General features: G+C 42.9%; 1 protein-coding gene and 1 pseudogene across 1 annotated transcript; one reads left to right on the plus strand and one right to left on the minus strand.

Moving 5' to 3' along the window:
* Nucleotides 1-8,509: 8,509 nt before the first annotated feature.
* LOC134734677 (glyceraldehyde-3-phosphate dehydrogenase-like) lies at nt 8,510-10,910 on the minus strand (annotated as a pseudogene).
* Nucleotides 10,911-14,247: 3,337 nt separating this feature from the next.
* Nucleotides 14,248-23,551, plus strand: LOC134733875 (3 beta-hydroxysteroid dehydrogenase/Delta 5-->4-isomerase type 1-like). Its single transcript, XM_063624726.1, is given in 4 exon segments — nt 14,248-15,165; nt 18,872-19,036; nt 22,380-22,549; nt 22,551-23,551. Coding segments are annotated over 4 exon segments (1,185 nt in total). The 5' UTR covers nt 14,248-15,020; the 3' UTR covers nt 23,256-23,551.

Genomic DNA, 23,551 nt, shown 5'->3' on the forward strand with positions numbered 1-23,551 from the left:
AGCACTGAACATTGGCTGTGTCAGTCCAGTGAATCTCAGGCTGTGAAGTCATGTCTGTGATTTCTACCAACTCTATTAACTTCAACACAGAAAGCAGTAGAGCTACTTCGGGTGAAACCTTGAGGTGACCCTCATTTCAGACATTCACTAATGCTACCCCTGACAAGACAAATGTCTAGCCAGATCCTTTTCCAGCCCCTTGACAAAGTGAACTAGCTTTTCCAAGGTCACACACTGTCCCTTCCTTCACCCAACAAAGCCAGGTACAGTGGGCATTGCCTGATTTGCAGCAGTGGTGGAGACTCTGACTTACAGTTGCAAAGTCCTTGGCAGAAAATCTGCTTAACTCTGAGCTTTGTTGAATGTACCATCTTGCCCTAGCATAAAGTCATACTTTATATTTGGCAAGTATGACTTTAAAGTCATACTTATATTTGGCAAAATAATTCACCCCAAGCAGGTTGGGCAGGCAGGAAACAAAATCAGCCTTCACCTTCACCCTTAAATGGTGTTGGAATGTGTAAGCATCTGCACCTCTCTCATATCTGTCTCCCCAGCATTGAGCACTATGCCTGGAACATGCCCACTCAACTGAGGGGTGAACTTCCCAGGGGCTCTGCCCTTAATGAGTCACAGCCTTGGGGCCTGTGGAAAGCTGGCCATACACAGATGGTATCAGAACACCCAGGCAGAACCACTCCCTACTTCAGCCCTTGATGCTTTCAGAAAAGCATCTCAGTGGAGTGTCTTCAGTGAATAAAAAGAATGCATGGAACTGCTTCCAGTGAATCCCTAGTCTCCATGAACAGGAGCCTGTCAATTCTTTCACTTGTGTGGAATATCCTTCAAAAATATGTGTGGGAATGCCAGCCTGAACACCGCACAAACACTGATACCTTTTTCAAACTTCTTAAACAGAGGGAAACATGGTATATGGAACAATTTGCCACCCACCTCACTGGCTTCCAAAGCTGAGCAATCCCAGCTGCTGGATTGAGGCAGGGCACCCACTGGATGCAGAGAGCACTGAGAAAACGGCCTGGATCTCATGGCAGCAGCTGGAAATTGAAACCCATTGGAATGTGCTTTGGGTTAGTGAAGATGACCTTGAAACCACAGTCTGGCTGCAGAAAACTGCAGGGCACTCATGGCCGTGACAATGAGACAGAGGAGCAAGGACTAGACAATTCATGCTGGAGGCTGGCCAAGTGTGCTCCTCCCCTCCCACCAGGGGAAGAGAGGATGGAAATTATGTGATTGCCAAAGGCAGCTGAGAAAACAAGTCATGCCTGGGGTTTTGCTTTGTTAAGTGAGCTGAGTTGGGGAAATAAAGACCTGAGAGAAGCGGAGGAAGGCTGACTGTGAGTGGTGAGGACAGTGAAGGCCAGTAGCAGCCTTCCACACCTATTCCATTGTCATCTGATGGACAGCCAAGACAGGCACTTTTCCTGGCTCTTACTTATGATATTGTCTTCACTATTTGGAGCAGTTGTGTGAAAGGTGGCCTACCAGGAGCAGACAAAGCCTGATGCACCTTGCACTGCCCTTTGCCTCCATAATTCAGGGGGAGGAGAGGATTTGAGCCTTATGTATTATACTTACTGTAATCCCCAAGAAAGAAAGGGGGTCCCTAATTGGTCCTAAAGAGTTCTCACCCTCTTTGCCCATTAAAATCACCCAGGAAGTTTCTACAAAATTACAGATACTTAGGCTTCACTTCAACTAATTGCTCTCTACATTTAAAAGACAAACAGAAAAGCTCTCCAAGGTTAAGAAAATCTGTAGCTTAAACTAATCAAACCTCAAAAATTCCACGGTGACCAGGTACAGTTTCTTTAATTGGAATGTGGGCAGAGGCTCACTCACATCAAAGATAAAGATAGTTGGGCACGAAGGTTCATGACTATAGTCTCAGCACTCTGGGTGGCCGAGCAGGAGGATCACTTGACCCAAGGATTTGAAGACCACTGTGGGCAACATAGGGAGACCCCATCTCTACAGAATTAAAAATTTGTTAAAAGTCTAGCCAAGCATGGTGGTGCATACCTGTGGTCCTAGATACTCCTGAGACTGAGGTAGGAGAATCTCTTGGGCTGGGAAGTTGAAGACTGCACCACTGCACAACAGTACTCTGGGTAACAGAGCAAGACCCTGCCTCATAAAAACAAACAAAAAAAGAAGGTTAGAGAAAAAAATGTCTCTCTAAATGAATAGCCTCAGCACTGGCTTTTCTAATGTCTCTCTTGCTGCTTGCCAAACTGTGTTCTCCATATAACAGCCTGAGAGATTTTTTAAAGTAAACTCAAATCCTATGTCTCACCTATACAAAACCTTTCTTGGGCTTCCCATTCCATTTACTATAGACTCTAAACTGATCTCCAGCTCTCCCGGGCACCACATGATCTGTTCATCCTTCCAACTCGTGTCCTCATCACTCTCTCTTTTACTCACAGTGTCCCAGCCAGATTGGCCTCCCTTCAATTCCATAAACATGCAAGGCTTTCTGGCCTCTGGATCTTCAGATTTATCATTCCCTTTACATAAAATGACGTTCCTCATCTTCTCATGGTTGGCTCTCTATTGACACGTAGATCTCAGCTGAATTGTCATTGCCCTAATGAGTTGAAACATCTCTGACCATCCTCTCCCAAATAGGCTCTGCTTCACTCATCACCTCACACTGTTTCTCCCCTCCTAGCTGTTACCACAACCTGCAACTAACTTATCCGTTGTCTATTTTATTGTTTATCTGTACCTGAATGGGGACCTTAGACCGTCTTGCTTCCTGCTACATTCCCAAGAGCCTAGAATCATGTCCAATATCACAGAGGGCCTCATAAATATTTATTACATAAATTAACCCACGAAGGAAAAGCTGGATCAAAATACATCATCACATCTGGAGAATTATAGCAGTCAGAGGAGGAAAACAGTGAGTTAGGATGGAACCCAGCAGAATGGGTCACTACCTAAACCAACAGACCTGAAAAGTCTTCTATCATTCCTTGACTGGACACTTTCCTGCATGAACCCATGCCATAGTGCAGGTCCACTTTTGCCCAGATTAACCCACAGAGCCAAGGGCTGGGTCAAGGAAAAATTTGCATGGAAAATGCCAAAAGAGAAACAGTCCCATAGCAGTCTTCCTGGTAATAACTTTTAAGGCCTATTTGCTTAACCAAAATATACATGTAGTGCCTTCACCACCCAAATATTTAGAAAGGGAAAATGAAGTATCGTCATATAGCTCTGCTTGCCTATAACTGCAATTCAGATCCCAAAATTAAAAAGAAGTGAACACCCAAACTTTCAAAACAGCAGTCCCTTTAAAAAAAAGTAGTTCAGGCTGGGCACGGTGTCTCACACCTGTAATCCCAGCACTTTGGGAGGCCAAGGCGGGCGGATCACAAGGTCAGGAGATAGAGACCATCCTGTAAATGGCGAAACCCCATCTCTACTAAAAATACAAAAAATTAGCCAGGTGTGGTGGCGGGCACCTGTAGTCCCAGCTACTCAGGAGGCTGAGGTGGGAGAATAGAGTGAACCCAGGAGGCGGAGCTTGCAGTGAGCTGAGATTGCGCCACTGCACTCCAGCCCGGGTGACAGAGCGAGACTCAGTCTCAAAAATAAAATAAAATAAAATAAAAATAGTTTGTTAATTGTATGACTCAAAGAATTCCCATTGATTCTTCTCAGAACAAAAGATCTTAATAGGGCAGATCAGTTACGACTGAAACAGCCAGTGGATTATAATTTTTTGCACATACTGTCCAAAACTATGGAACTTTGCACTCTGGACAGAAGAGCTATACCTATAAAATTTTCCCAACAGAAATCATACTCTCTATCTATGAAACAGTGCAGCAAAGTTAAATCAGTTCAAAGGAAAAAAACCACATGTCATTAGAATACTTGGAAGAGTAGTGGATACTTTGGAGAACTGTGGTCATTGAAAAGAAGCACAGAAGGTTAAATTGGATGAAATTTTTATTGGGTTGGTAAAAAGAAAAGGGAAATTGACCATGCTCCCAGAATGAGGCCTGAACTCTTTATTTAGGTGTCAAATTGGCTGCTGCACTGGTGGGTTAATAATTTGAGGCCAAGGAGGGGTCTTTAATCCGGCAGCAAGGGTGGAGTGCTTGTGCTGAAAGTTTAGGGAAATACTAAGAAAGCACATGTCTAGGGGTGACTGTCTGGCTGACACAGCAGTCACAGTTGCATTGTGGAACAGGATGCCTAGATGACCACAGGCCTTGAAGATTACTTTCAACACCCTGATTTGAGTGACTTGTGAAAAATGGAAGTGTCATGATTTAGTCTATTTGTGCTAGTACAACAAAATATATCAGATTAGAAAATGTACAAACAGAAACTTATTTCTCATGTTCCAGATGCCAGGAAGTTCATGATCAATGTGTCTGCAGGTTCCATGTCTGATGGCAGCTCAGTGTCTCCTTCCAAGACAGCATCTTGTTGCTGCATTGCCTGTGTCCTCATGTGGCAGAAGAATGGAAAGGGTCAGCTAGTTTCCACAAGCCCTTTTATGAGGTCACTAATCCCATGCACAAGGACCCTGTCCTCATATACTAATCACTTCCTAAAGGCCCCAACTCTAAACACTATCACATTGGCAATTAAGTTTCAACATATGAATTTGGAAGGAACACATTCAGATCATACAATTTCAGAAGATCAAGAAGGAATATGGGACAAAGGTGAATTTGGTATAGCCTAACTCATGCACTGCTGCAAGGGACTTTGGGAATATTTTTTACTTTGAGTCAGATGGCAAAACCCAGAGACAAGAAAGAACAGAGGAGCAAAGGAAAGCCTAAAATATTCATTGTCATGACCTAGGATGTTACAGGATTTTATGGCACACGGACTGATGTCTATTCTGTGCAATTCACTGACCTCCAAGAAAAGTAGCAGAAAGAGAGTTTTCAGGTAAGAGTTTCAGGGACCCTGGAAACAAGTTAATATTAACTAGCCCAGTTCTTCACCAGTAAATGAGAAAGGAGATATCTTTATTTTGGTCATATTGGATAGTTTTAGTAGATACTTGGAGGCTTTCTCAATAAAGTACTACAGAGCTAAATGAATGACAGTGATTACTGTCTAAGAAATCATCTCTTACTCAGGGGTCTTCAAGAACATGGCCTCAGACAGTGGGCAGACTCATGAGACAGCTGTCCCACCAGGCACGTCCCACAACAAATGACCAAACCTAGGCAGACTTTGCTCTCCTCTGGCCTGTTCCCCAACGCTAATACCCCTGTCATCCATCAAGAGTCAGCCTCATGGACAGTAGGGCTTGGTATGCTTTCTTGAAGTGTACTCTCTGGAATTTCACTTCTAGATCACAGAACTGTTTTGTAGATACCACCTTTCTCAGCCCCCTTCTATTTGTGTTAAGTTTATAATTGTAGTCTCATGATTCTCCTCACATCAGAAAAAGATGACATTTTAGTGCTAAATTGTTCTTTGTAGATAAGTAAATAAATAAATAAATAAATAAATAAATAAATAAATCCTTGAAGATAAGACTCGAAATCAGAGAAAACATAAGATCCAAACACCCAATCACAGTCTTGTAAATCAATTTTTTTCATGCTTTTATGCTGGTTAGTGATCAAGTTGCAAAATTTCCCAAAGTTGCCTTTATTACAGGCACTTCAATGCAAGCATAGTGGCCAGCTTAAGGTCATTTCTTCAACCCTGAAATCACCAGCTGAAGACTTGTGGGAGTCAATAGAGATTGGTTTGGGGTAAGAGTAAAACAAATCACATGAGCATATGGTATTAAAGCAATGTGGTATACAGACAATGACATTAGCTTACTTTACAAGAAAATGTAGTAGAAGCTCTCTTTGTATGCATCTACCTGGTGATAACTGTGCTCCTGGACACAAATGTGTGTAATTTTTTAAGCTGCATCTGGCTCAGAGGGCTACATCAAAAATTCCAAGGGAAATGAGCAAGAATCTTATCAAGATAATACCAAAAGGCTGTTCTCCATTGCTTAGAAATATGGGAAAAGGAATGTCCACAGTAAACTGAAGAGATGCATACGAAATCTCAAAAGGAATCTCTTAACTCCTAAAAATGTTTTACATGTGGAATGCAATCTGATACAAATATAGGCAACAGACATGAACAGACACCCACCAAAGAAGATATATAAATTACAAGAAAGCATATGAAAAGATACTCAACGTCATATGCCATTACAGAATTGCAGCCTAAAACAAAAATGAGATACCACTGCACACCCATTAGAATGGTGAAAATCCTTAACACTGAGAACAACTAATGCTAGCAAGAATGTGGAGCATCAGGAATGCTCATCCATTGCTGGTGGGGATGCAAAATGGTACAGACACTTTGTAAGGCAGTTTGACAGTTTCTTATAAAACTAAACATATTCTTACCATATAATCCAGCAATTATGCTTCACTGTATTTACACAAATAAATTGGAAACTTACATCCACACAAAAACCTACTTCTAGGTTAGATCTTTATAGCAGTTTTATTCATGATTATCAAAACCTGGAAGCAGCCAATTTGTCCTTCAATAGTTCAATGGATAATGAAATATTATTCAGTGCTAAAAGAAAAAAAAGTGCTATCAAGCCATGAAAAGACATGGAGGAAACTTAAATATATATTACTAAATGCAAGAAGTCGACATGAACAGGCTACATACAGTGTGATTCCAACTATATGACATTCTGGAAAAGAATTGGAGACAGCAAAAAGGAAAACCTTGGAGACAGTAAAAAGATCAATAGCTGTCAGAGTCAGGGTGCACAGAGGGATTGATAGACAGAAGCAGATTTTTAGGGCAGATGACACTAAAATGGTGGTTACATATCAGAATACATTGGTCAAAACTAAGAATGTGCAAGGCCAAGAGTAAACTGTGGACTTTGAGTGATAAAGATGTGTCAATGCAGATCAATGATGGTAATAAAGGTACCATGTGGTGCAGGATGGTGATAGTGGGGGAGTGTGTGTATGTGTGGGAGTGGGAGTATATGAGAACTCTCTGCACTTTCCCTCAATTTTGTTGTGAAGCTAAAACTATCATAGAAAATAAAGTTCATTTTAAAAACTAAATGAGATAATATACGTAAAGCACCTGATACATAGTAAAGGGCTCAATTAGTATATTAGAGCTCATATATAGAGCTTTCTTTGTGCCAGGAGATGTCCCACATGACATCTTGGTCTGATTTCGACTGGTTATTCCTTAAAATAAATATCTGGAGTGGACTTGTATGGATGGATCAAGTGTGTGAAAATTTAAAATATTTTGTCAGATACTCACCAGAAATTTGCATAAACTTACACTTCCACGGATAACACACCTGTCTCCCCACATCTTCACCAACACTTAGTAACTTCAGTGAATCTAATATTTGCTAAACCACTTGTGGTTTTCAAACTGAATTTAATGAAGGGCTAATGTTCTTTGTAATGCAAGGGACATCCTCAAGAAAAGAAAGCAGCTTGTTAAAAATATGTCAGTCTACCTATTTTCTTCTTAAACGTTGGAGGTCCAAGAGCTCTTGACTTGACTGGCACAAAGTTCCAGTTTCATCTGAAGACTCAACTGGGGAAATATCTACTTTCAAGCTCACTTACATAGGTGTTGGAAAATTCACTTCCTCGAAGCTTATTGGACTGGGAACCTCAGTTCCCCTTTGACGGTTGGCTGTCCTCAGTTCATTACTATATTGTCCTCCCCAGCATGGCAGCTTGCTTCATCCAGCCCAATGAGAAAGAGGAAGTGTAAAACAAGATGGAAGTCACAATCTTTTCTAACCTAATCATGGAAGTAACATTCCATCATTTTTGTCCAATTATACTGATTAAAAGCAAGTTACTAGGTTCAGCCCACACACAAGTGAATGAATACCAGGAAGTAGAGATCACTGGACTCAACTTAGAGGCTGGCTACCATACCATCATTGTCAGACTCTGGAGGAAATGGTTGAGTGACATCTATGTGATCTCCCCTAAAAACAACTGACAAACAGAGAATTCAGTAAAAAAAAGACATTTTGCTAAAGCCTCCTCCTTTCTCACTTTGAAGGTCTTGCCTGGAAAGACAGCCAAGTTGAGCTCATATAACCCAAAGCTCTGGCCTTAGTTCTCCCTGTATAGTGGAGGGGATGGCCCATTGTTCTTTACTTCTGAAAACTGGCTCTTCAAGTACACTTCAAATACCTGGGATCCTACTCATATCTGTGCTACAGATGAGAAGAAAATTGCTTCTCCTTGGCAAACAGCTTTGGCCTGGGCAATGATTCCAGCCTCTCATTAGTATGGGAAACTTTCTAGTATTTTCATTTTCACTGTTCTCTTCTATTTCCTTCTTTGTATTAGTCCATAAGCACTAACTTTCAAAAGCACTAAGACATTCTAGAGTCTTGATTGTTCACTCATCCTTCCATTTCTTTATTCAATAAGCATGTATTAAGTTCCTATGATGTGTCAGATGTTGTGCAAATTCTTATGGTAATAAAAAGATGTGTGAAACATAGACACTTTATTTAGTCAAACACTCAACAATGTTTGAACATTTGCTCTGTACAAGGTGCTAAGGATCAATAAAGGAGTAGTCCAGTTTAAGACAACACAACAAAAACAAACCCTTCACTCCACTAGCTGTAACACCTTTTTACTGAGATCTTCATGGTACAACTTCTTGAACAGGTGTTGTTTTTAAGAGTCGCTCTCTTCACATTTTTCTTCTGTTCCTCAACACACAAATGAATTGTGTGTTGGACTTTCCGGTTGAACTTTCAACCCAACTATTTGTGAAAATTGCTCTTACCAGATTAATTACAATGTTGCCAAAATCAATAATCAATTATTTTCCTATTGCATTTGATATGTCGGCAGCATCCAACACAGTGAACCAAACTCTTCTTGAAACCCTTTCTTCAACTTGACTTTTACAAGGCCATCTCCTTGTAAGTTTTCTCCCTCCTGCCACCAACTCCTACTCAGCATATTTAGCGGGCCCCTCCTTCTCTGTTCAACTTGTAAATATTGATATGTGTATTCCAGGATTCAGTCCAGAAACTTTCCCTATTATCCATGAATATTCTTATAACATTTCATCTAGTCCTGTGCCGTTAAAATTTATTCTGTGCTACTCATGACCTCTCTAGGACTCAAGCACAAGGGGTGTAATTATCCTAAAATAAGCCAGGAGTTTAGTAAGCTGGCCAAGAAGAGGGATTTTCCTTTTCCCAGCATGAGAGACTGTGCCTAATACAGCTCCTTGCAAAATGGGTGGCTTTCTCCCCTAAGAAAAGGGAAACCCTTTGCATGAGCCCCAAGGACTCTAGGTGTTAGGCAAGTGATTTTTCCAGACAATCTTGTGTACATCTGGCACCTAAATATAGACTGTTTCACAGCAACAGCCTGTGTGTTCCTCCATTGATAAAGCTGCATCCTTGTGCTCACGTGATAAAAAATTCTAACAAGGGAGACTATTGTTCCCACACTGGAATGGGGACTCCCATTGTGAGCCCAGCATTTCCTGACCATTTATGCATCAGTATAAAATAGGAGCATGGAGAAATCATGCTGTCTATTTTTTTGCTGATCAGTAATCTTTGTGAGCTTTCCTAATACCGCTTTTTTTTTTTTCTGAGCACAGACAGGGGACTTTATTGGTGGTACACGACAAGGTGGCGTTTCCTGGGCCCCTCCCTCTTCAGGGGATCTGCATGGAAACTGCATGGAGGAGAGATTCTCAGTGTGGTGGGGGACTGAGTGTGGCAGAGACTCCCCAGCAGCTGAGGGCCTCTCTTTTCCTCTCATGCTCTCGCTGGGGCTGGTGCTCCAGAGGTCTTACTCCTTGGAGGCTATGTGAGCCATGAGGTTCACCATCCTGTTGCTGTAGCCAAATTCATTATCATATGAGAAAATGAGCTTAACAAAGTGGTCACTGAGGGCAATGCTAGTCCCAGGATTGAAGGTGGAAGAGTGAGTGTCAGTGGTTAAGCTGGAGGAGACAACCTGGTTCTCAGTGTAGCACAGGATGCCCTTATGGCAGCCTTCTGATGCTGCTTCACCACCTGCTTGATGTTATCATACTTGACATGCTTTTCCTGAGGGCAGGTCAGGTTCATGACCAACATGTTCGTGGTGGGGACATGGAATGCCATGCTAGTGATCTTCCCATGCAGCTCATTGACATACTTGCCAGTAGATGCAAGCATGATGTTCTTTTGAGCCCTGCAGCTGTTATGCCACAGTTTCACAGAGGGGCTGTCCACAGTCTTCTGGGTGGCAAGCCTAGCATTGACTGTAGTCATGAGTCCTTCCACTAAATCAAAGTTGTCATGGATGATCTTGGCCAGAGGTGCTAAGCAGTTGGTGGTACAAGAAACACTGTGGGTGATCTTGAGGCTGTTGTCATATTTCTCATGGTTCATGCCCATCACAAACATGGGGCTGTCAGAGGAGGGGTTAGAGATGATGATCCATTTAACTGGCCCCTGCAAATGTGCCACACACTTCTCCATGGTAGTGAAGACGCCACTGGAGTCTATGATGTACTTAGTGCCAGCATCGCCCTATTTGATTTTGGTGGGATTTAGCTTTTGGAAGATGGTGGTGGGATTTCCACTGATAACAAGCTTCCTGTTCTCAGCCTTTACGGTGCCACGGAATTCGCCATGGGTGGAATCATACTGGAATATGTAGACCATGTAGTATGGAACATGTAGACTATGAAGGGGTCATTGATGGTGACAATATCCACTTTACCGGAGTTATAAGTAGCCTTGGTAACCAGGCACCCAATAGGGCCAAATCCATTGACTCTGGCCTTCACCTTTACCATGGTGTCTCAGGGATGCGGCTGGCACTGCACAAGAAGATGCGGCTCCCTGTCGAACAGGAGAAGCAGAAAGCTACAGCATGTTATTTAGCCCATAGTTATCATACTGAGAAATTCTTCACACACTCTGTTGTCAATATGTGGTGACTCAGGTGGGCATCACTTGACATAGCAGGCTGACATTCCCTGAGCATGTGGACAATTCAGTTGTCTCAGTGTCACTTGTTTAAAAGACAATCTTTTTCCCTATTGAATTTACTATTGTCAAAATCAATTGGCCATATGAATTTAGGCCATTAACTCACACATAGGCAAAAATTCCCTCAAAATAAAATAAAGGCCTAAATTTAAGGGCTAAACTATACACCTCTTAGAAGAAAACATAAATTATTGTATTTATGATCTTGAATTAGGCAAAAACCCAACTTTTCCTGGTTAAAAAATAGTTGAAAAATGAAACAGGATCAAAACTAAAAATGTTGGCATTTAAAAGTCACCAATAAGAAAATGAGGAGATAAACCATAGACTGAGAAAAAAAATTCAAATCATATATTTAATACAGGACTCATATCCAGAATAAGAAATACACTTACAACTAAGCAACAAAAAGATAAATAACCCAATTTTAAAGTAGTCAAAATATTTGAATAACCATTTCACCAAAAAGGTATAGGAATAGACAATAAAGTACAAGAAAAGATGGTCAGCATCATCAGTCAGCAGGGAAATGCAAATCAAAACTACAATGAGACACCACTTCTTACCCACTAGAATGCTGTAATCAAAAAGGACAGTAACACCTGGAGGAAGTAAAATAATGATGTGGAAAAACTAAAATGCTCACGCATTGTTGATGGGACATGCAGCCATGTTGGAAACCAGTTTGGTAGTATCTTAAAATGTTGAAGATACATTTACCACATGACCTAGCACTATCACTCCTAGCTGTCTACCCAGAAGAAAAAAACCTATGTCCACACAACACATGAATGTGAATATTCATAGCAACTTTATCCATAATAGTCCATAAAGTGGAAACACTCAAATATCTATCAACTGATAAATGAATAAACTAATGGGAGCTATCTATACAACTTGATAGGATTTGGCACCTAAAAGGATTAAAATATTGATATGTGCTGCCACATACATGAACCATAGAAGTATATTAAAGTAAATGAAAGAAGACAGATACAAAAGACCACATATTGCATGATTTCATTTATATGGTCTCCAGAAAAGGCAAATCTGTAGAGTCAGAAAGTCAATTAGGGGTTGCCTGGAGCTAGGAACTGGGAAAAAGTGGTGGTGACTGATGAGCATGGGGGATTTCTTAGGAATGATAGAAATGTTGCAAAACAGGATCATGGTGATGGTCACACAAGTCTAAAATTTTACTGAAAATAATTTAACTGCACACTTAAAACAAGCGAATGTTATGTCAATTATACCTCAGTAAAGCTATTTAAAAACAAAAGAAATTCAGTAGTGTGGCCCCCATCAGTCTTGCCATTTGTTTAATTTCTCACTTTCTTTAGGGCTTTTATTTATTGGTTCCACTCAGACACTCCAAGAGACACTGGCAGAAATCTATCAGCCTCCAGAACTCTCAACAGCATAGGGAATGTCTGGCCCCATCCAAAAAGTGATGGGGGATCTGTAAGGTGCACTCTAGCATGTGCTACAGCAGGCAAAGGTGTGTGATGTGCCTGGGTGGTTCAGATAGCACTCCACATGTCTCAGCAAGACCCAGGGCCTGTAGTTATCAGAGAACAAGCTGCTACATCTTGCAGCACAGGGCCAACCTTTTCTAGGCAAGTGGGTTTGAAGTATTGGTAGTCAGGTCCCAAGTAGCAGTTGAATGTTTTCAACATGGGAGGAGGGCAAGGCCTAGAGTGGGGTTTCAAAGCAAATCATTTGTAGAATATTACTTCCAGCAACTGCAGAAAGCATTCTTTTCAAGTGTTTATGGGATGTTCACCAACACAGACCATATGCTGCACCATAAAACAAGTCTCAATATATACGCAAGGATCAAAATCATACAGAGTATATGCTATGGCCACAATAGTATTTCATTAGAAATTCAAAACAATAAGATATCTAGAAAATTCCCAATTTCAGAAAACAAGCTACATACCCTGTTGGTATCGGTCACTTGGGTCAAAGACGAACTCACAAGAAAAAATCTAAAACATCATTAACTGAGTGATGATAACCCAATGCATCAAAACGTTGGATACAGCTGACATAGTGCTTAGAGAGAAATTTACAGCTTTAAATGCCTGTAGTGGAAATGAGCAAAGGACTAAAGTCAATTATATATGCTTTTATAATAAGAACCCTGAAAAAAAGAGTAAAACAACCCCAAAGTTAATAAATATAAGCCAATAATAAAAATAAAGAAAATCATGAAATAGAAAAATAAACAAACAATAGAGATAATCAATGGTCAATCTTTCTGTACTCCATGAACAAAACTTCAGTTCAGAATGATTTTATATTTAAATATCTATCCAGAACCACAGAGATCTTAGAAGAATAAATTAAGAAAATATAGGAATAAAATGAGAATTCTGTGGGAATAAAAATCAGAAAGTAGTTGCCTACCAGATAAATTGGCGACAGGGGAGGGAATTAACTAAGAACAGGCAGAAAAGAACTTTCTGCAGTGAAGGAAATGACCAATACATTTTTTGGGTGCTACTTACATGGGCATACATAACTGTCAAGGTTCATCAAACTGAACACAAGATCTGGGCATTTTAGTAAATATATATTACACCTCGATTTTTTTTTTTTTTTTTTTTTTTTGAGATGGAGTCTCGCTCTGTTGCCCAGGCTGGAGTGCAGTGGCGCGATCTCAGCTCACTACAAGCTCCGCCTCCCAGGTTGACGCCATTCTCCTGCCTCAGCCTCCTGAGTAGCTGGGACTACAGGCGCCCACCACCACGCCCAGCTGTTTTTGTTTTTAGTAGAGACGGGGTTTCACCGTGTTAGCCAGGATGGTGTCGATCTGCTGACCTCATGATCCATCTGCCTCGGCCTCCCAAAGTGCTGGGATTACAGGCATGAGCCACTGCGCCTGGCCTTGATTTTTTTAAGTAGAGGAAAGTGTCTTGGAGAGCTTATGGTGGTGAAATTTGGGCAGTTCTCAGGCATACACTCAAGGAGCATTCACAGCATCTTTAGAAATTTGCTGAGAATGGTTTTATACCCAAAAATATGGGAAAAGTTCAAACATCTATGATAAGAGTCATTGGGACATACAACCACAAATCCCCACTCTTGTGGTATAGGCCATAGCATTAAATGGTTAACACTAGATAGCTTTCCTTCAACAGTGTTCTTCATCTAGGAACCCAGAGCTCTCTGGGGGAAAATTGCAATTGAGGTTTTAGATATACTGAATAGGAAAGTAAGTCACCTCCATAAAACTTAGTGATTGGAGCTGTCACCATTGCAAATTTCTAAACTTTGCAAGACAGCAGCAACATTTCAAATGACACTCAGAGAGAGGAGATAACGAGCTAATGTGGATTTCCTTCCAAACATATTTACTGCACAAAGGCAAAGTTCACATTACACTTGGAGATTTCTCTCAGCCTAGTTTAAGATCACAGATTACGGATCCCCGATATCTGGTATCAACTGACCAGTGTCCTGTTAAGGCTAAACCTAAGACTCTTTACCGCATTGTGGCCTTAGAATTGGACTTCTCTTCCTGTTCCTGGGAAGAATTAGAGATATAGACTAAAGATCACTATTCTTCTGAGAAAAGAGATGCTGGAGGAGGCGGGAGAAATGAATACGTGGAAGGAGTTCAAGGGGATAAGGGATAAGCCAGAAGCCACGGAGCATAAAGCTCCAGGGCTCCCTTAGGGGATGAAGTGACCAGCACCCTGACTCTTTTGTCCAGCTTTAACACTCTAACTAACAGTAAGAGCTTCTTCATTTTCTTTCAGCTACTCCTGGCAATGGCGGAGACATGGAATTTTTGCAAAAAATGGGGTGGAGGAAAATAAGACATCCGTGTGAGTATATAACCATTTGACCTCTTTTTTTAGCCCTCTCCAGGGTCGCCCTAGAATCAGATCTGCTCCCCAGCATCTTCTGTTTCCTGGAGTGTGTTGCCTGCTACTTTGGATTGGCCATGACAGGCTGGAGCTGCCTTGTGACAGGAGCAGGAGGGTTTTTGGGACAGAAGATCATCCGCCTCTTGGTGGAGGAGAAAGAGCTGAAGGAGATCAGGGCCTTGGACAAGGCCTTCAGACCGGAATTGAAGAAGGAATTTTCTGGTAAGTAAATTTGATTCAAGGGTGTGTGGCTCCATTTTAAACACTGCATGGGTGCAGGAAGGTGGACCTTTTCTAGCAAGTTACAGAGAGCAGTAGTGAAATCTAAGCCAATCTCACATCCATAGTCTTAAAAAAAAAAAAAATTAAATAGTATAAAATGGCATAGTGTGAAAGATTCTGGATGGGCTATCCAGAAACTGGATCCTGTCCCTGACCCAGAACTTGAGAGGCAACCACTTTGGACACCAGGCCCCTTTTATTCTCATCTAGAAAATCCCACATCAGTTATTTTTCTTGTCTGCAACTATTTTATATTCTGAAGCTTTTTGTCTCGGCAATTGCTTTGCAACATTCACAAAGGACACCATTTACCTGGAGACTTCACCAGTGGGTCCCTGCCTCTCTAGACTGCCCTGAGCTTTGTTTTGTTTTGTAGCAACCTTGGCACCTTTGGTGAAGGCAAAATAAAAGGAAGTGAAGGTATAGATGAGTGTGTAAGTGTGTGTGTGTGTGTGAAAGAGAGAGAGAAAATGAGGGGGAGAGAAAATCAGAGAGTGACAATGAGAAAGAGAAAGAATGCATGAGAAAAAGTGAGAGAGAGAGGGAGAGGATAGGAGAAAGAGACAGCATCAGTGACAGACAGAAAGCATGCACAAGTGCACAGCACAGAGCAGAGACAGAGTAAGAGGCAGTATAAGGCCGGATATCCCTCTTTTCAATTTTTCATTTATGGCTTTATTTTTTAACCATTTGCTTCTGTTGCTCAATACCCCCAAGAAATTGCAGAATTTGCTGTAGCAACTCCTTGTGCAAATAACCCCATGAGGAAAGTAGAAAAGGAGTCATATCCAACTGGACAATGATCTATCAAGATCCAGAAACATAAAGCAACTTGCCAAGACCATCTGCTTAATGTGTGGCAGACCTCAGACCAGAGCTTCATCCAGAAGCATCATCACTTTACCCTGGAGCTGATACTTGACAAAGTGGGTCTTCAGTCTCTCCCTTTGCCTCCCTGAGTGCCCAATTCCCTGTCCTCCTCCCCAACCCAGGGGGTGGATGAACTGTGTGTCTACACCTGGGCTCTGGCTTTGCAAAGAGTCATGCCCTGCCCTCAGAGAAGCCCCTACTTGACAGCACTCAGGGACCACCACACCCAAAACTCTGCTCTTCTTTTGCCCTTCTCTGAACTCTTCCAATTTCCTCCACCCTCTGTTTTAATAGTGTCTTTCATAAACAAATACTAACACAAGACCAAGATTAAATGTAATCCTTATGTGTCACCAATATTTGCAATCTAACACCTAATACCAGAAAAAAAGCAATGTTCAGCCTAGAGGAATAGTTCTCCTATGGTGAAAAGGTAGGGGATATGATGGATGGGCAGTGGCCTGTATGAAGATAAAAACAGAGAATCCTTTCAGTGTTCTTTCTGTGCCAGGCACTGTGCTACGTGTTTTGCATGTGCTGACTCATTTGTTACTCATAGCAACCCTACGAGAGTGTTAATAATATTATCCTCCTTTCTCACAGATTAGGAGACAGACACAGAGAGGTTAATTAACTCATTGAAAGTCTCAAAGTTAGAATATGGCAAAGCTGGATTTGAACCCTTGAGGTCTAGTGCCGCATATGTGCTCTTAAGCAGTAGTTCATCTAGCAGCTTGGGGAACGAGGGAGCTATGGCTCCATCCACAAAGTCCCCTTTTCCTGCTCTAGATCCCTGTGAACTCATTGAGGAAAAGCCTTTTCTCTTGGTTTTAGACTTCTTCAGCTTTGAAATGGCAATTCCTTTGAGCCAGTCTGTCTGAAGTTGGCAGCAAAGGGGAAGCAGAGGAAGGGAGCAGGAAGTGCAGAGGTGGAAATACAACCAGAGAAAATTCCACTCTCAGGCTATCACCCATGTCCTCCCCAGCAGCCTCTTCCCTGCCTCCCCCATAGCATGGCCTTCTTGGAGTTGCCTGGCAATAGGAAGGGGCTGGGAGTAGACAAAACATGGCAGAGGCATTAGGAGAGGAAATGGTCTCACCTGTATCCCAGGAAGGAATTACTCTGGTCTTGAATTTTTCACTCTGAATTTTACTCTCACTATTCTTTGGCCTTTGTTGCCAATTTCGGTTGAACTGGCTTATTCTTTCTCTTTCTCAGAAAAGTTCATTCTAAACAGCCAGTCCTGTACCTGGTGTGCAGGGTACGAGGCTTGGAGGCGGAGTGGGCAAGTTTGAGCCTCTACTAGAAACACGACCTTTGATCTGTCCCTTAACCTCTCTGAACCTCAGTTTCCTCACCAGTAAAGTGGGACTCAGAAAACCTATCTCATGAGATTGCTGTAAAAGGAAATAAGCAAGCTGTGAGTCATATGCAGATTATAAAGCACAAACAAGTGTAGTGTATTTATCCAAGCTTCATGTACCACAGTGTTCATTGTGTGGGCTAATTCCAGGTGACAACTTTACTGGCAGCATCGCTTCTTGTGGATTTCAGAGGAGCGTGAAGACATTAAAGTTGTAACCACTGCCCTCGGCTAGACAGCTGGAATATTAGTTCATTGGTCACTAACTTTCAGCATTGCTATCTGCTTTTCAAATCTGATGAGTTTTTCATGGAAATTCCTCATTTAAGCCCATCAGCAATTCCCTAGTAATGGCTCCACTCTCCTCCCAATTGCCCAAGGAGGAAACCATAGGGGTGATTTTGTCTTCTTTTTCTCTCAGCCCAGATCCAGTAGGTATCAGGACCTTCAAGTTAAGGTCTGAAATTCAAACCTGTTTTATCTCTCCCCTCCTTTGCTTCCACTGCTGGACCCTGCTTCCAGTCCTCATCGAAACTTTGGCACAGATACTCTGATTAATCTCTTAATTACCTTACTTTCTCATATCCCCTATACCAGTCCATTTTATATCCTCAAGCCAAAGTTGACCTCCTATATTACAATTCTGCTTCAGTTTCTCTGTCTCTCTTTTTATTAACAGGGTTTGGCTGTGCCACCAAGGCTGCAGTGCAGAGGCATGATCTCTGCTCACTGCCACCTTCACCTCCTGGGCTCCATTCATCCTCCTTCCTCAGCCTCCCGAACAGCTGGGACTACAGGCAAGCACCACTATGCCTGGCTAATTTTTGTATTTTTAGTAGAGACAGGGTTTCACGAGGGTGTCCAGGCTGGTCTTGACCTCCTGGGTGCAAGCAATCTGCCCACCTCAGCCTCCCAAAGTGCTGGAATTACAGGTGTCAGCCACCGTGCTCTGCCTGTTTCTCTACTTATTCCAAATATAAATAAGGGATTTTCTTTGACATGGTGCTGGAGATCCAAAATCATGATCCCGCATCACCTGCAGAATTAAATTCAAATTTTCCCTCTTATACCTAACTCTCCACAATCACCCTACTCTCTTTAAATATTTTAGTGAGTTTCCCATGACTCTAGAAATGCTTATATTCCAGGCACACCTGACAGCTCATTGCTCAGATTACTTTTCTGAAATGAGATGGGGTAGAAACAGATGTTTGCTCTTTCCCAATAAATTGCTACACATTCTGACTTCTGTGTCTCTGTTTACTTGTTCCTTCCATGGAATGTACACCCTCCACTCCAACACACCCTGACTCTAGCCATCCTCGAACACCTGCGTAACATCATCTTTATGAGGAAACTTACTTCCAAGCCAGTTTCAGAAACTGTTCCGATAACCTGACCATGTTCACACAGAGCTCCAGAACAAGACCAAGCTGACGGTGCTGGAAGGAGACATTCTGGATGAGTCATGCCTGAAGAGAGCCTGCCAGGGCATGTTGGTCATCATCCACACCGCCTCTATCATAGACATCATCGGTGTCACTCACAGAGAGTCCATCATGAACATCAATGTGAAAGGCACAGTAGCCTGGGGAGCAGATGAAGCAAGGTGGGGAATTAAGGATCACAAAGAACGACAGGAAGGGAAGAGAAGTCCCTCCACTGAACACCTGCTATGCTCTGGACCAAGTGTCTTTGCTGATCACTACCAACTGGGGGAGTTCAAAGCTGCTATCTTCAGTTTTTTACATGAGGAAACCAGTGCTACAGATGGCAAGTAACTAGTCCAAGGTCCCCCAGGTAAGTAAGTAAATAGGAAAGTCAGACTTTAAACTCACCCCTGTGTGACTCCAAAGGCTGTGGACACTCTTTCTATTGTGGCTTCAATCAAAAGTCAACTAAATTCCGACTTCAGACTCTTGATATCCAGCCACTCTTTGCCTCTGTGGGACAGAATCAAACCTTCCAGGTGCCACCATAGTCATCATTTTAAACCTTGTGTGTGGGCTTATGGTAATGAAATGGGAAAAATTCCGTCGTCCCCCTCACCAGGCATGCAATGGGGGTATGGCTTGCTTCTTCAGTGCCTCACTGCTCAAACCTCTGTGGGAGCATACAGACAGGCAGGCTGTGGGACTCTGACACCATGGCAGTGTCTGGGGTGAATGTTTACAGCTCCTGAAGCCCCAGTGGGTGTGTGTTACATGGTGCTCTTTTGGTCTTGCTCTTTTAGTTTTGACATCTATAGGCAGCTTATTTTAACCAGCTAAATTAGACCCTCTGCCTTGTCAGAAGGTCAGAGGGCTTTCTGTATCCTGGGTTCTTGCTTTGGTTACCAGAGAAATTAGATCACACCTGGGCTTGGAGAATGAGTGCCAGGTTTTGTTGAGTGGAGGTAGCTCTCAGCAGCTGGGGGATGCCAGAAGGAGAGGGTTTCCCCGTGGAGTTGGCCGTTCAACTGCCCAACTCTTCTCTGACCATCCCAGGGAAACTCCACATCATTCTGCTTGGCGGTGTGTTCCTCCCAATGTCCAGCTGCCCGTGTGTTCCTCTGCTGATGTGTTCCTCTGTTGATGTGCCGCTTCTGACATCCAGCCCCTTCTGTCTTCTGCCAATCTGCTCCTCCCATTGTCAGGCAGTTTGTGTGTGTCCTGCTAGGGTCTTGGGGGTTTTATAGGCAGAGAATGGGGGCATGGCAGGCCAGGGTGGTCTTGGGAAATGCAACATTGGGGCAGAAAATGCTTGTCCTCATCTAGGTCCCTGGGAGTAGAGCCCTAGCCAGGGACCACACCCTCCTTCACTCAGCACTTCCCTTCCCTCCTCCCATATCATTTAAAGGGACCATGCTCTTCCCTTCCCAGCACTCCCATATCAAGAACATTCTGAGCCTTCCTGCTCACCTCAAAGAAGTTCTCTCGAGAGAACTAACAAAGCTGGTCCACAGAGGTCTGTCAGGACTGAATTATCCAGCACATGCTTTCTCACAATATTTTCTTAACAAAAAGGGTTTCCCAGTGTCCAGAATACACAATCTCTTCAGCTCACCGTGGGGCCTGCTATTACAGAGCCATTCCCAGCCAGGTGTCCAAAGTGCACCTTTTTTTTTTTTTTTTTTTTGAGATGGAGTCTCGCTCTGTTGCCCAGGCTGGAGTGCAGTGGCGCAATCTCAGCTCACTGCAAGCTCCGCCTCCCGGGTTCACGCCATTCTCCTGCCTCAGCCTCTCCGAGTAGCTGGGACTACAGGCGCCCGCCACCACGCCTGGCCAATTTTTTGTATTTTTAGTAGAGACCGGGTTTCACCGTGGTCTCGATCTTCTGACCTCGTGATCGGCCCTCCTCGGCCTCCCAAAGTGCTGGGATTACAAGCGTGAGCCACCGCGCCCGGCCCAAAGTGCACCTTCATTCAATCCTCATCCCTTAAAGTCTTGGTGGTCTTTCCAAATTGCAGCTTTCCAAACTACTTTAAATTCAGACACATTCCCTTAAGGAATCTTGTCATGCAGTCTCACCCTCTGATTCCCAGAGCCGTCTCTTCAGCACCACAGCACCCCACCACTGGCCTAGCCCTCCACATTCAGTCTACTCCAACACCTTTTCTAAAGCAAATAATTGCTTTTGGGTCTCCAGCATCATCTCAAAAAAAAAAAACAACCTTTCCAGTTTCTACTTACGCATACCTTTAAGTACCTCTACAGTGCGAGGAGGGTGTTAAGAGTAACCAGTTTTTCATCTGAATTATTAACTCTCCTCAGCTCCCAACAACAAGAAATGTGAAATGACAGGGGAAGTGTTAGAGGCATCTGTTTCCTAAACCATTATCACTCCCAGGCTTAGAAAATATTTCACAATGCTGGTCATTTCCCCCGTGAAGTTAAACTACTTCCACATTTTCTCTGTCACCAGATTAATTGTTGAAAACATGAGGCTGTCTCTCCAGAAACTCAAATTCCACAGAGACTTTAAACAGGGCCAAGAATTAAAAAAAAAAAAAGAAAAAATAATAATCCTTTCCCTAGGAAATTCCTTCCTTCTTCAAGGGAAGGCACTCCGAACACCTCCATGAGCTTCGCTTCCACACAGCTCACGGGAGGCTGCAAGGTCCTCCCAGTGCAGGTGTTACCAGCAGAGGGCACACTCCTCTCCCCAGTCCTCCAAGAGGCTCCACAGGAAAGGCCAGGGCAGGGTTTAAAGGAAGATTTATCAACCTGACTTTACATAACCAGGTAAACAGAGTCACAGCCAGAATTGGAAGCGGCTTTCCCAGGGAATGCACAATCAGGAAAAGAGTGTGGGTTTCCAGCATCTCCCCACAAGCCACTGTTTGCTCAATGACTCCAGGAATGGTCCTTGTGACAAAGTTTTATCAGTCCACCCAAAATGAGAAAAATACCAGCAATTGCATGTATATTGAAGAGTATATTTAAGAGTGTATATTGCTTATATACAACTGTATATGGGTGTGTGTGTGTGATGTAAATTCTTCTACTGCCCTTTTTTGCCAAAGGACTGGGACTGTCCATATTCTCAGAGTATATCTTCCTGATTTTTTAGTTTTTCATTAATCTGCCTTTAATGGTATTGATGTCACATTATAATTTTCAACATCCTTACTTGGCAAAATATAAAGTGGTAACCCTAGGTCCTTTGCCAAAATTAAAGTACACGGACACACACACACACACACACACACATCCAAACACCCAAAAGTCTAGAAATTCTTGCTCTCCATTACCCATATGTCAGTTTCTTTTCATTTTGGTGTTTTTCCTATGGCTGTAGCATGGCCCAGTCTCAGTCAGAGCCACAGAAGAATGTACCCGGGTCTGTTATAACCACTGCACTTGGGAGTGGAGATACGTGCATGTGGTTGGGGCCCCTTAGGGATATTTCCTGACACTAACAGAATGCTTTTCATTGGTAGGTGCCCAGCTACTGTTGGAGGCCTGTGTCCAAGCTAGTGTGCCAATCTTCATCTACACCAGTACCCTAGAGGTAGCCAGGCCCAATTCCTACAAGGAAATCATCCAGAACAGCCACGAAGAAGAGCCTCTGGAAAACACATGGCCCGCTCCATACCCACACAGCAAAAAGCTTGCTTGCTGAGAAGGCTGTGCTGGCGGCTAATGGGTGGACTCTGAAAAATGGTGGCACCTTGTACACTTGTGCCTTAAGACCAATGTTTATCTATGGGGAAGGAAGCCCAATCCTTTCTGCCGGTATAAATGAGGCCCTAAACAAAAATGGGATCCTGTCAAGTTTCAGCAAGTTCTCCAGAGTCAACCCAGTCTATATTGGCAATGTGGCCTGGGCCCACACTTTGGCCTTGAGGGCCCTGCGGGACCCCAAGAAGGCCCCAAGTGTCCGAGGACAGTTCTACTACATCTCAGATGATATGCCTCACCAAAGCTACGGTAACCTTAGTTACACCCTGAGCAAAGAGTTCGGCCTCCGCCTTGATTCCAGTTGGAGCCTTCCTTTATCCCTGATGTACTGGATTGGCTTCCTGCTGGAAACAGTGAGCCTCCTGCTCAGGCCTATTTACACCTATCGACCACCCTTCAACCACCACAGAATGACATTGTCAAATAGCATATTCACCTTCTCTTACAAGAAGGCTCAGCAAGATCTGGCATATAAGCCACTTTACAGCTGGGAAGAAGCCAAGAAGAATGTACCCGAGTCTGTTAAAACCGTGGAGTGGGTTGGTTCCTTTGTGGACTGGCACAAGGAGACCATGAAGTCCAAGACTCAGCGATTTAAGGATGACAGAGATGTGCATATGGGTATTGTTAGGTGATGTCATCAAAGTCCATCCTCCTGGCTTCATACAGAAGGTGACAATGGCACAGGCCCAGGTCCTGTTGTCTCCCTTTCACACAATGCCCAACTTATTGTCTTCCTCTTGTCATCAAAACCTGCCCATTCCCTGGCCCATCCAGGAGCTTTCTGTCCTAATCATTCATATACCAGAGGAAATACAATGTGATTTTTTTTTTCCAAATCTCAGTGGCTCATTCTGAACAATTGTGGCAATTGTGGTCTCTCTCTCTCTTTTTTTTTTTTTTTTTTTTGAGACAGAGTCTGTCTCTGTCG

Source organism: Symphalangus syndactylus, chromosome 12, assembly GCF_028878055.3.
Source record: "Symphalangus syndactylus isolate Jambi chromosome 12, NHGRI_mSymSyn1-v2.1_pri, whole genome shotgun sequence".
NCBI lineage: Eukaryota > Metazoa > Chordata > Mammalia > Primates > Hylobatidae > Symphalangus > Symphalangus syndactylus.